Genomic DNA, 13,129 nt, shown 5'->3' on the forward strand with positions numbered 1-13,129 from the left:
GCAATATTCCTTGAATTATTTTCAAGAGCTTTCCTCACTCGCACTGAAAAGAAAAATTATAGAAATTTATATGCATTGCCGTTGAGTCGTTTTCCATTTAAATAACAAAGTATGACAGGAAGTCCACATCGTCGCAAGCCTAGATACGTGGTTTTGGAATTCTACCGTCAATCGTCAATGTGCTTTATCTTGAACTTTACAAGAAAACGCTTTATCGTGCCGTTTGAATTCTTCGATCAGACATCGGCGGATCCAGCAAGTTGGCAAAATTGTTTCTCTCCAGTTAAAGCTATGGAAATGTATCGATTCTCGAAAGGGCCAAGTGTTCCGACAAAAATCGATTATTTAGCACAGATTTAAATGGAGAGAAAGCAACGCTGCCAACTTGCTACTCTGCGATCAGGACGTCACAAACTTTAGAACCTGGTGGATGATAAAATTGGATGAAAAGCACTGCCCAAGCACGAGGCCCCACAATTAAGTTCGGCGCGAGGAGAGTAAAATGACTCTAATGAGTGTCAAGATTACCTGAATTAAAAACGAAGAGAAAAGAAGAGGAAATTAATTAACTGCGTTTCTGCTTCATCATCCATGCAACCGGGTAACCGGGCCAGCGTCCACACCGAGGACAATGTGCACTCGATCAGAATAAGAGAAATATTTGTCGATTAAAGTCAGCAAAATGAGTGCTAGTCATTGGCGTTCATTCGATCGCCACCACTCTCGCCGAGGAAAGGAAATTTGGCATCAGGGCTTGGCAAACGGATGCTGCGGAGGTTTTCAGATATGACACGGAAATTTGGTATTCGCATTATGATTGGACGTATTTCTGTCAAACGGAACTATGTGCATCAAGGCATGAGCCCCGAGCCCCATGAAAACATATGCGTAACGGGGCTCATGTCATAAAACACATAGTTCCGTTTGACAGAAATGCCCGATTCAGGACGACGTTGAATGGAAATGATCGGGACTTCACAAAGTAGAGAGGGAGGAACCAGCACAACTTCTTCGATACTAACCCAAGCAGCATTTTTCGATGGTAAATCGGGATATTTTGAAATCAATTTGCGATTTTCTTACGATTTTTTGGCGATAAAATCGCTAGGATCATCAACATCTGTGTGATTATCCTCGATCAGGGCCGGATTAAGGGGGTGGCCACATGGGCCGCGGCCCATGTCGGCAGATTTAGGGGGCAGACAATTTTGCAATTTTTTTAAATGTAGCCATAAAGAAAAATCGGATTCAGACAAAAAAATTACGAACGAGAAAAGATGACAAAATCTCTCATTTCATGAGAGTATATCTCTAATTTTGTCGTCCTTCTGTGATGCAATAGACAGCACCTTTAATTAGTCGAGTTAAGACTAAGAGAGAAACCGAGCACGGAATTTGGCCTGGAACGGCATGATGACGAGAACGTGAGATGAAAAGGAGAAACCCTCGGCGCGGCGGTCGGCATGTAACAATTGTAACACATATTAGCGCCCACAAGGCTGCATGAATACTTCACGCATTGCGCCAAAGACAGTGCGGTCGCTGCGGGCAGCAGCGGGCAGCGTGAAACGCATAGCGCCTACAAGACTGTAGGAATACTTCACGCATTGCGCCAAATACAGTGCGGTCAGCGCGGCGCGGCGGCGGAAGTTAAAATTATTGAACCACATTTATGTTTGTTCTTTCATAATTTTTTGGTTCATTTCTTATAAATGGAGGGCCTATGTCCATACAGAGATAGGTTTACGGAACTTAACTTTCGCGCCAAGTTCCGTGAACTTTTTTGCTAGTAGTGTTGACAGGGCTTTCACAAGAAATGTGACCAACACGAGTAAACGCGTCTCATACGCCGGCACCTTTACTTGATGGCTTTTATTGATGTTTCAAAACGAATGAGAAAGGGGCGGCAATGCCCATGGGCGGCAAGTAAGTAAATCCGGCCCTGTCCTCGATCCTGTCGCAATTTTATCTCCATGAAATCGCGTTAGATAAAATCTAGATCGAATCTCAATTTATGACGATTATAAAACACGATCTTATCGCAAATTTAAGAGATAAAATCGCAACTTATCGCAATTTTTATTCGATAACATTGCATTAAATCACCGTCGATAAAATGGTGAATTCTCAAATCGCAACTTATCGCGATCGCTGCTACTTGAGAAAGGGTACCAAATGGGTCAGTTGCGCCGGTCATAGAATCTTTTTTTGATGATTGAGTCTTGTAGATCAGCTAAAAACAACAAGGTCGGTCCAAACAGCAACTCTCCAATTGTGAGTCCAATATTAACGGAAATATCTCGCTTTGAAAAATTCGGTTTATGACGTCATCCACCGCGGTAGTGACACCCTTGGTTTCTTCCACCTTGCTTTCATCAGGTAGGGAGACAATTATTTGCACTGATTATTCAACGTGAAATTCGGAGGAAAGCAAGGTGGAAAAAACCAAGGGTCTCACTACCTCGGTGGATGACGTCATAAATCGAATTTTTCAAAGCGCGGTATCTCGGTTAATATTCAGTGTAGTAAGTCGCTGTTTAGACAGATCTTATTATAAGCTAATATGAAAGAATCGAGCACTAAACGCGATTTTGTGACCAGCGCAACTGACCCAGTGAGTGAAGCCGAGGCATCTGATGAAAGTTCAAGATTTAATTCAGAAATGGATAAATGAAGACCGTTTTTTCATTGAGTCAGCAGGTCAAGGTCGTGTTTTCCGCGAGTTTTTCATCTCTCTCCCGTGGCGTCAGGCGCCTCGTAACGATTCCGTTCATAAAAGGGCGGAGGGACGTTGTGGCGCGGGTCATGGTCTGCCGTCTGAGCCTGCCTAGCGCCCACGTCTTCGCTACACTTGCATCATCTCCGAGAATGTGATGTGTGTTGCCTGTTTCCGTTATAGAAGGAGTTTCTTGCCGAAGCCTAGTATCTATACCCACGCCGCGCCGCACCGGGGAATGGACTCGGATAAGGTGCTAAAGGTTATATGTGACGCTCCATAGAAAAGAGACCATAGTTCCTACTTTGCCTTAAAAAAATAAAAAAAAAAATAAAAAAAATAGACCTCGTGCAAAATTTTATTAAACAAGTTTTACATGTCTTTTAATAGGAAGACACACTCTAGTATCCCTTTTACAATTTTGGGGTGTTTTTTATAGATTATTTTTTTTTGCCAATTCAATGTGCCAAATAATTGCATTCTAATTTTATCGTGTTGACCTTTAAACATGGTAAAAATGGAAATTTTTACTTTTCATCTCCACATTACATTCTGGGTAGCGTAATTTTAAGCAGAATTGGTATTTTTGTTGTTATTCCACTATTGTACTTGGGGAGTTTTCATTTAATTACGTAAACAAATTTTTGGCATTTTTGATCCTCCTGATCCCCCTGATCCTCCCTGATCCCCCCGATACCCTGCTGATCCCCCTCATCCTTCCTCATCCCCCTCATCCTCCTCATCTCCCTCATTCTTCCTCATCCCCCTCGTCCTTCCTCATCCCCCATCACTCCCCATCCTTTTCATCCTCTTCATCTCCCCTCATCCCCCCTCATCCCTCACCCCTTCATCCCCCTCACCCCCTCACCCCCTCTCCCCCTCATCCCCTCACCCCCTCATCACCCCTCATCACCCCTCATCACCCCTCATCACCCTTTATCACCCATTATCCCCCTTCATCACCCCTTTTAACGCAGCGTAACGCAGATACTCATATCCCGTTTCCTCGAGCGTTACGTAATTTATACACGCAAAGATATATTCTAATCAACTGTACAAAATTCTAAAGTTTTGCACTAAAGCCGGGACTTGGGTCCTTTTTCCATGGACACACATATTAACCAATTTTTTTTTTTTACTGTTGGTTGTAGACTGCCCAGTTGGTGGTGCTGCTCTTGGGCGGCGTCATGTGCGGGATCGACTCGGTGGTGTTCAAGCTGCGGGACGCCATCGCCGGCTCGAACGATTACCACAAGAAGCAGAAGTGGGAGTTCGACCCCAACGTGGCCGCCCGGCGGCGCCCCGAGTTCGAGGCGCTCCACGGCCACCACTCCGAGATCCTCATCGAGAAGTTCGGGCTCGGCAAGGACGGGCGCATGGAGCAGCGCCGACAGGAGCAGGCCATCCGGGACATCGGCGTCCCCATCACCAGCTTCACCGGGATCACCACCGGCTGACCTCACTTCCTCCCCGCTAGAGAGCGCTCGCACATCCCTTCGTCCCGCTTCGCGACAACGTCACCCGCTCCGCGTAGCAATCACACTTCTAGCACCTGCGCCTCCCAGTTGATTATTATAACTTGATAGACAATGGGATGAACTAGGTGGCGACAGAGCGATCTTATTGGTGGAGACGGGTGGTTGAAATGGACAAAGGAGGTAAGTGATAACCTAACGAATGGCAACTCACGAGACATCCTATAGTTAGTCCATCATTTTCAACTGTAGTCTACAACAACCACCCTCTTCAACCAATAGGATCACTCCTGTGGAATGGCGTGCTCTGCGATGTATCGATTGGTCTGTCATTTAAACCTATGGGAGAAGATCGATAGACAGGGTCAATGGCGATTCTTGGAAGTTTGCAACACTGTTTTTCCTCCATTTGCATGTATGCGAAACAATCGATTCGTGGTGAGGCAGCTTGCCTCATTAATATCGATCTTTTTCAATGGATTTAAATTGAGAAAAAATAGTGTTGTCAACTTGCAAAATCGCCACTGAACAGGGTGTTGGCAACGAATACCTTAATAATCGATTGTATACCAAAGCTTCAAATGGGGGAACGTCGATAATCGATCATTCACGCCTCGCCACTGGATCGCTGTATTTTCCCTTTGTCTATCAAATTCAATAATCAGCCATCTGGATTGTTTAATCGTTATCTAATGACCTCGGTCAACAAATAGAACTGCTAAGACAGATTTATTGACCTTGGTTCTTCGATTGCGATTCACAATCGATCCACCAAATTTAAGCTGAAGACCATCATTGACCTCTTTACGACGGAGAAAAAATTCTACTTTCGGGGCGTCATACTCGAACCCTGAGAGTACCTGTTTTTTGGCTGTTGTGGCCTGTTCAAAATGCATACTAGGAGCAGGTAAAGCATTTTGCTGGTTGGATTTCTTCTAATATCAGTTGGATCTCCACTGATATCAATTATATCTCTTGATGATTCCAGTCACATCTGCTTTGATATCAGTTGCATTCATACTGATACCAGTTGCACTTCTACTGATACTAGAAGAATAACTGGAGTAAACAAGTTAGTGATAACAAGATCTCTCTATTTTTGACAATCCGCATGAGCAGAGATCTTATAGGTGTCATCAAAACTGAAAACTGCGCAAATGTTGAATCCCTGAGGGTCAAAGTTACCACCATCATCGTGTACCAGTGGAGGGTCCATGTATGTTTCTACGTAAAAGTGAGAGAGACGTCATACTGTCTAGAGGAGAAATTAGAATGATGTCAGTATAATATCACTTTAACATCAGTGTTGACGGGCGCCAAGTCTAAAAGCTTCAGACCACATTATTTAGACTGATGTCAAACCTGTTATAAAACGAAGTTGCCGTGCTTTTAAGAGGGTCACAGAGACAACCGCCTCCTTACAATTCAAATTGGACATCAATTTTCAGTAAGGAACTCCTACTTCTGGTTAATCAGTAGAAGCACCTGTCTACACACCCTGGTAAAAATTGGCGATAAGAGCTGCGTTTCAAAATACCATAGGAATTCTTATAGCCGGCTAAAGAAGGCTACAGAAAATCATATAGCTGGCTGTAGAATGCGGAGAAAATCATACGGCCGGGCTATACGAAGCGATAAAAAATTATGAAAAGCCGGGCTATAGTTCCTATCGCCGGGCTTTACACTTTATCGCCTGGCTGTTGCTTTTTCGCCATCGATTATAAAAGGCTATAAGAAATTGTGTAGCATTTCGTGTGCTTTGGAAATCATTAAGTTTGTTCCGGAACTATTTACAAAACACACGTTATATTTTCCTTTAATACATATTTTTTTTCATCAATTAAAATGAGAATAATTCATACAGGATGTGCAAACACTTCAAAATCATGAGTTGAATAACGCTGACTCCGCCAAATTAAATATTAGAGCCTAACACAAAGCGGAGCGGCGACGCACTGGCGCCTACAAACCTAACAGGGATACTTCACGCATTGCGCTACGCGTGAAGTATCCCTATTAGGTTTGTAGGCGCCAATGCGCGTTTCGCGCTGGCTGCCCACTTGCCGCGTCGCAGCGTGCCACGGCGCTTGAAGCAACTATTTCACACCAGAGGTATTGCACAGTATCATACGAAACTGAAGGCGCTCTAATATATTAGGAATGGCAGGCATCCATCAAAAGTACGGAGCTTTCCTCGCAAAATAAATCAAGATACTACGGCCCAAAAAGAGAGCAGTGGTCCAAAAACTCACTAAGTCCTAGCATGCGTAATTAGTGACGTTTAGCATACACTTTATCGCCTGGCTGTGAGTTGCTTAATCGCCATCGGCTATATAAAAGGCTATAAGAAATTGTGTAGACGGCTATAGAAGCTATTGGAAATCTTACAGCCGGCCGTAGGTCTATGGTATTTTGGAACACAGATTCTACTGCCAATTTTTACCAGGGTAGGAAACTAATGGCACTCACGTTGTACTTAAAATGAGCTGGAAATAGTAGTTCCCTATTGCAAATGCGGTCATGAAGAATAACCAATTCCAAAAAGGAACGATTAAAGTATAATAATCAACTGACTTACAGGGTTTGACGCACACATTTCGGTACATGGCAAATAGGTGTGACAAATTGTCCAAATTTCACGTGGAACTAAAAACAAAGTAAATCAAGATTAAGAACGCCAGGCCATCGAGGAAGTGATAGATATTGATAGAAGATGAGAGAGCCTATCTTACACTTGATTTTAAAAATATTTCATCGAAATTTTCATTTTTTTAAAAAAAGAATGTCCGTTTAAATTTGGTTTTTAATTTTGGACCAAGCGCACGAAGAGCATAGCTCTGTTTGCCACGGGTAGAAAGGAGGTGAACAAAAAAGCACATTAAAAGGAGCAGTGCAAGTAGAAATCCAACCAAATTTTCATGCCCAGAAATGAGGAAAATAAGGTAGCGTTTACAGTATTAAAATGAAAATTTCATAAATGAAATATTACGCTGATCGATCTTAGGTTCTCTCTTCTTGCTTTCAACAAGCAGATCTTTTCTCTAGCGTTTAGAAATTATTCTACCGTAGTAGAAGAAGTAAGAAATCATGAAATAAGATAACCACATAAGATGTGTTCATTTCAGTCAAGATTATTTTCCTTGCATCACCTCTTGGTATATACTTATGTTCTGAGTGCCTAGTACCCTCATTGAATTTTTTCATCGGTCATCACCTCCCAAGCCTGAGAGAGGCGATAACTTGGATGACAGGGCATGGTAATTTAAATATCAAGCAGAACCGCTGGAAATAAAATATCATAGCAACAACGTTGCATTATTATCTTGATCAGATTGATGCTATCTGACCGTCAATGTCAGAGTTTCTAGTCACCAGCCTTCACTGCTTCAATTGAGCGCTGATTTGTCAGATGATGTTTAAAACCCCCAAAAATTCGAAAAGAAATCGCAAAAATAATCACTTTCCGATGCAGTCGTACCTCTGCTAGAATTTTCGACTTGTGACACCCCCCCCCCTCCTCTTTAGCGGTCGAGGTCTTTATTTTATTGGGGGTAAACGGTATTACGGAAAACTCAGATATGGGTAGAGGTCACTATCGCAATGACCTCACCATGATCTTCTTTCGATTTGAGTCCATAACGCTGAACTAGTTAAATTGGTCTCACTTGAAAATACTTCCTAGTTGGATGATTACTTTGTTGTCCCGGTAATATTTAATATCAACCTCAAGCCAGGAACAATGACGAAGTAACCAAATATGCAATTCTCGTTGGTGGATAAAACTCCTTCAAATACTCAAGTAGGCAAATATTTTAGCAGCCTCTATTATTATTTTTTTCATCGAACCAACCAGCGCTAGACTTCTTTCTTCAGAACTAATTAATATTGATTAGTATCCTTGCTTCATATTCAAAATATATTTTTGTGAATGTAGCAGTTATGAATGTTATGATACCTATAAATGAGAGAAATCACTCATTGTAACTTTGTAATCCAGCGTGCACAAATTCCTCAAAATAGAGAAGTGCAATTCGAAGAAGACATAAGTGTTTTCATAAATATCTAGTTGCATCTAATGGCTTTTTGTATTCTGATCATTTGTAGTCGTAGTGAAGTAAAAGAAATTTCTACGAGAAGGGCAAAAATGTTCGCCCCTCGAGAAAAGCTTCTGACATCATCCATACCATTGTTATAGATAAACTGATCATATTTTCTAGCAATTCGTGTAGTTAAATCTCTCAATTATTGGTAAATTAATAGAAATTCGCTGAATGAGGTACACCATTTGTCGCGTTTGCTGAGAAAACTGTACAAACTTTAAGGAAACTGAAATTAGGTAGAAGTTATACCTGTTATCCTGATTTTTTTCTCAAAGCACCTAGTTGACTGGGTGTCGAGTGCATTCTTCACTTTGGGTAGGTTGAATGGTACCCACATAACTTTGCCCGTCTGACTAGAGAGCGTAGTTGGATTTTCATGTGAGCCCTGTTCTCCGCATAACTTTGTGCTTTCCATTGGCGGATCCAGCAAATTGGCAACATTGTCTTTTCTCCATTGAAACCTATGAAAATGTATCGATTCTTGGAGGGGTCAGGTGCTCTGACAAGAATCGATTATTTAGCATTGGTTTAAATGGAGGGAATCCGGTGTTGCCAAATTGCTGAATCCGCCTCTGATGCTGTCCGTGGTTCATACGGAAATAAAGATACGCTTTCTGGTTAGAGCATCGACGATACTTAGAATGCACATTGCTGTAAGATTTTAGATGGACTTTGAGGTTTTTTGCGATATTTGTGTAACATCTTGTTTTTTTTTTTTTTTTTAAGTACTAACGTTGAAAACACACACGCTTCATTATTTTCGGTAGGAAGATTTGTATTACGTGTTTTAAAAAGTAGTTCAAAATTTAATCCGAAGACAAATTTACACTCAAAAATCAAACCATTTAGTCATGCATGATCATAAAATCATTTTGTAAATAATTTCTAGTCTTTCATAATGTCCTGATGGACTGCTGAGAATAAATTGAAAGTCCAATCTCTTCATCATTGCTTCTCTTTTTTTACAACTATCTTGAGATACTATAATGTCTTGCTTACTCCCTACATTTAATATTAAAAAAATGTATTTAATGAGCTTCAGGTACGATTATAAAATTATGGTTCCTTTAATTGTAATAACCTAATCTTACACCCAGTTAATGAAAGACTAAGAGAGCAGTTAAAAGCCCGAAAATCGGATATGCTCGCTATGAAAGTTCTTTTACTCAAGAAATCTTTCTTAATCACCATTCGTAAATAAGTACTTTCAATGGTTAATATTTATTTCACAACATTATAAAACAACTTATTAATACACCTTTATTGTGTTCCTCTGATTATGCATTGTGCTAAAAAGGGCTTGTAAATACGTCCCAACTTTTTTGTGGCCTTTTCTCCTTCCAGATCGTGACTAGGCCAATGTACATACAATACGCGCTTCAATGCATAAGTCTCTCTTAGTCAGGCTATCTCTTTGTCTCGAATGTTGCTGTGCAACGTCGAATAAATGGTTGTAAAATCACACATCACCAATCGTGCATTGAAAACAGCCCAGAGAGACATGCTTGATTGATGATGTGGTTTCACCCTCTTGAAGTTCAACACACAATAGTAAGAAGCAGTGCAACTTTATAAGTTTGCATCACTCCTTATTAAAGTACAGCCTTTAAATTCTATTGTGTACTATTTTATTAATTTCAAAGGGATTTTTTTGAGGAAATAACTTATTAACTTGTAAATGTAAACATCGTAATTTTAGACTTATTTTAGTTAGAATCAAATTGTAAGTAAGAACTTTGCAGGAGCTCTAATCAAAATGTTTGACTGAATAAAAATAGATTTCGTTGGATTATTGATTTGGATTTCTTTTTTAAATATGCTTTTTTTGAAACGAAACTTCCCAACTATTTTGATGAAGGTTTTTTACATATTATAAACCATATGCTATGAAAAATGAACATGGTAGGACATTTGAAAGAATTTGCCGAGATGAAGGTCATCATACGACATGTTGATATCAGATTTGTCCATGGAGATCGGAAATTCAAAGATTTTCATACGGGATAAGGGGACTACATCTTGCGATAAGAAATTCTGGCTCATCCATATAAAAGCACCTATCTGCATAGAGAAAGAAATGGCATTCACGTTGCTCCTAAAATTGGCTGGAAAAATTGGTCGCTTACTGCAAAATCCAGTCCAATTGGGTGTCATTGAGCAGAATGGGTCCATCCGAAGTTCGTATTAAGAAACGACGAGCAGTCCGTAAGAAGTTTTTCGCAACGACCATTTTTTTCTGAGACACCCTTTGCAAATACGTTTGTTCTACTTGAAAAAAGAAAACATTTGATGGTGAAACTGGAGAAGCATGTCCCGCATACGACGATTCAATATTCCAGTTAATTTGAGTCGAATTTCTCAAATGGAGGACAACCAAAAAAAGTCATAAATTCCCAGACGAAGCACGTGATAAAGTTTCCAAGTTGCGAAACTTCCTCTCGGAATCTGTATTTTTACCGGGAAACTGTTGGAAATTTCTTTCTGCTGATTCAATTGATTTTTTTTCTCCGACCAAAGCAAAGGATAAAATCAGCAAAATTTTGGACACATATTGCACATGCACAGTCATATTCTTAATAAAAAAAAATTATCAAGGAAAAAAAATGAATTGGTTCAGTCAGCTTTGCAGCCTTGGAATTGGTACGCGTTTTTATACTGGGGAAACGATTATAAGCCTACGGAATTTTAAAAATGTATTCTTCTTTTAAAAAATATTCTGGAAAAAATATAATTAAGAAGCGCAGAATCACGGGAGTTTTCGTGCAACAACGTTTTCGTCATCATTAAAAAATGAAAATATAACTGGAAAATTTGCAACGTCGCAATTCCCTAATTTAATCAACGATATTCAATGTTTTATGACTCCAGTTAATGAGAAAATGATCCTTGATTTGATCTTACTGCTAACTGCTAAAACTAAGCTTCCGAGCAGGCGATGGATCTTGCAGTGAATGATTGACTATTGATATTTCCCCATTTGAAGCTATGGTAAAAGATCGATTATAAAGGTGTTCGTTGCGAACACCTTGTTTATTGATCCTTTCCCACAGGTTTAAATGGCAGATCAATCGATGTATCGCAAAGCACGCCGCGCCACGGGGATCTTGGGAGAAAGTCTCACTTTCGGTTTCTCAGCTAATACTTTTTTTCTTGCGTAACAAACTGTTCCTGTGCGAGTCCTCCTCTAATTTTATGAACACCCGTTTCTTGTCGGGTCCTTTGCTTGTTACTATCAGGCAAAGCCATATATGTTTGGTAATAACTGTTTTAGTCAGCGGTCAACATAGTTCGATTTCAATGCGATGCTCGAAAGTTCAACAATTGGACGCATTTCTGTCAAACGGAACTATGTGCATTAAGACATGAGCCTTGAGACCCATAAGAATTTATGTATTACAGGGCTCAAGTCACAATGCACATAGTTCCGTTTGATAGAAATACGTCCAATTATCAGGTAGCGAGTGCTTCCGAGCAGCGGCGTGGCGCGCTTTGCAATATATCGATTGATCTGTCATTTAAACCTATGGAAAAGGATCGATGAGCAGGGTGTTTACAACGGACACCTTAAAAATCGATTCTTTACCACAGCTTCAAATGAAGAAATCTCGATAATCGATCATTTACGCCTCACCACTGCTTCCGAGTTTTCGGAATGCAAGAAACTGAGAAGATGAAAAAACAGGAGGCTTCGTAGTGAGCATTCAGTGGCGTGGCGTGCTTTGCGATATATCGATTGATCTACCATTTAAACCTATGGAAAAGGATCGATAAATAGGGTCGATATCGATAAACACCTTAATAATCGATACTTTACCATAGCTTCAAACGAGGAATATCGATAATCGATCATTCACGCCACGCCACTGGTGAGCATGCTGGTTAACGCGCGACACCACGTATCTCCATTGCGGTGTTTCAAAATCTCCGCTCCTAGTCTAGATTTTAGAGGAGGAACAAGTCAACTCTATAGTTTGAAATTTTTACTGAATATTCTACCTTCAAAGAAGGTATACCAAGAAAGTTTTCAAGATATTGCGTTGCCTAGTTTTCCAAAGAAAAAATTAAGTATGACTAGAAGTCTACGACATCGCAAACGGAGATAAGTGGTCTCGCACTTTAGCCATCGATGTGCCGCAGGTATAATAGTAATCATGGCCGGTTATTTGCAAGCTTTTAGCATTAAATAGAGAATCATAAAATTCAGAAATAAATGAACAAGATTAGAGTTCTGATTGTTTTGCATTTTACTGAAATCTATGTATTTCCCCTTTGGAAACATGGGAACAACCGGCAGTCTCAAGAGATCGTGTAGTGAAATCAGTGATCTTAACTGGGTTTTTTTTGGATAGGCAACTAAACTAACAGCTTGAGCAAGCGGAGAGTATCACAAAAAATGAAGGCGCTCTAAGTTGAGATCATGCTTTCAAGGGCAACATCAATCAAACATCAAGCAAGCCGATGCGCATGCATTATTACGCTTTATTGAAACAAGACGTGGAGTGTTTACACATTGCCGGCGATTTCTGTTCGTCTCGGACACACATAAATAAAATAGTACCAAATACCCTGGTAAAAATTGGCAGTAGAATCTGTGTTCAAAAATACCATAGACCTACAGCCGGCTGTAAGATTTCCAATAGCCTCTATAGCCGGCTACACGATTTCTTATAGCCGATGGCGACTAAGCAACAGCCTGGCGATAAAGTGTATGCTAAACGTTACTGATTACGGATGCTACGACTTAGTGAGTTTTTGGACAACTGCTCTCTATTTGGGCCGTAGTATCTGGGTTTATTCTGCGAGGAAAGCTCCGTACTTTTGATGGATGCCTGCCATTC

The 13,129-nt window shown here is 40.5% G+C and overlaps 1 protein-coding gene across 1 annotated transcript in view; it reads left to right on the plus strand.

The window, feature by feature from the left end:
- LOC109034774 (uncharacterized) overlaps positions 1–10,087 on the plus strand; it is a 28,108-nt gene extending 18,021 nt beyond the window's left edge. Inside the window, exon 2 of the mRNA XM_019048095.2 lies at positions 3,868–10,087. Within this exon, the coding sequence (XP_018903640.2) occupies positions 3,868–4,173 (306 nt within the window). The 3' untranslated portion in view covers positions 4,174–10,087. The remainder of the gene's footprint in view (positions 1–3,867) is intronic.
- Positions 10,088–13,129: the final 3,042 nt, after the last annotated feature.

Source organism: Bemisia tabaci, chromosome 6 (genome assembly GCF_918797505.1).
Source record: "Bemisia tabaci chromosome 6, PGI_BMITA_v3".
NCBI lineage: Eukaryota > Metazoa > Arthropoda > Insecta > Hemiptera > Aleyrodidae > Bemisia > Bemisia tabaci.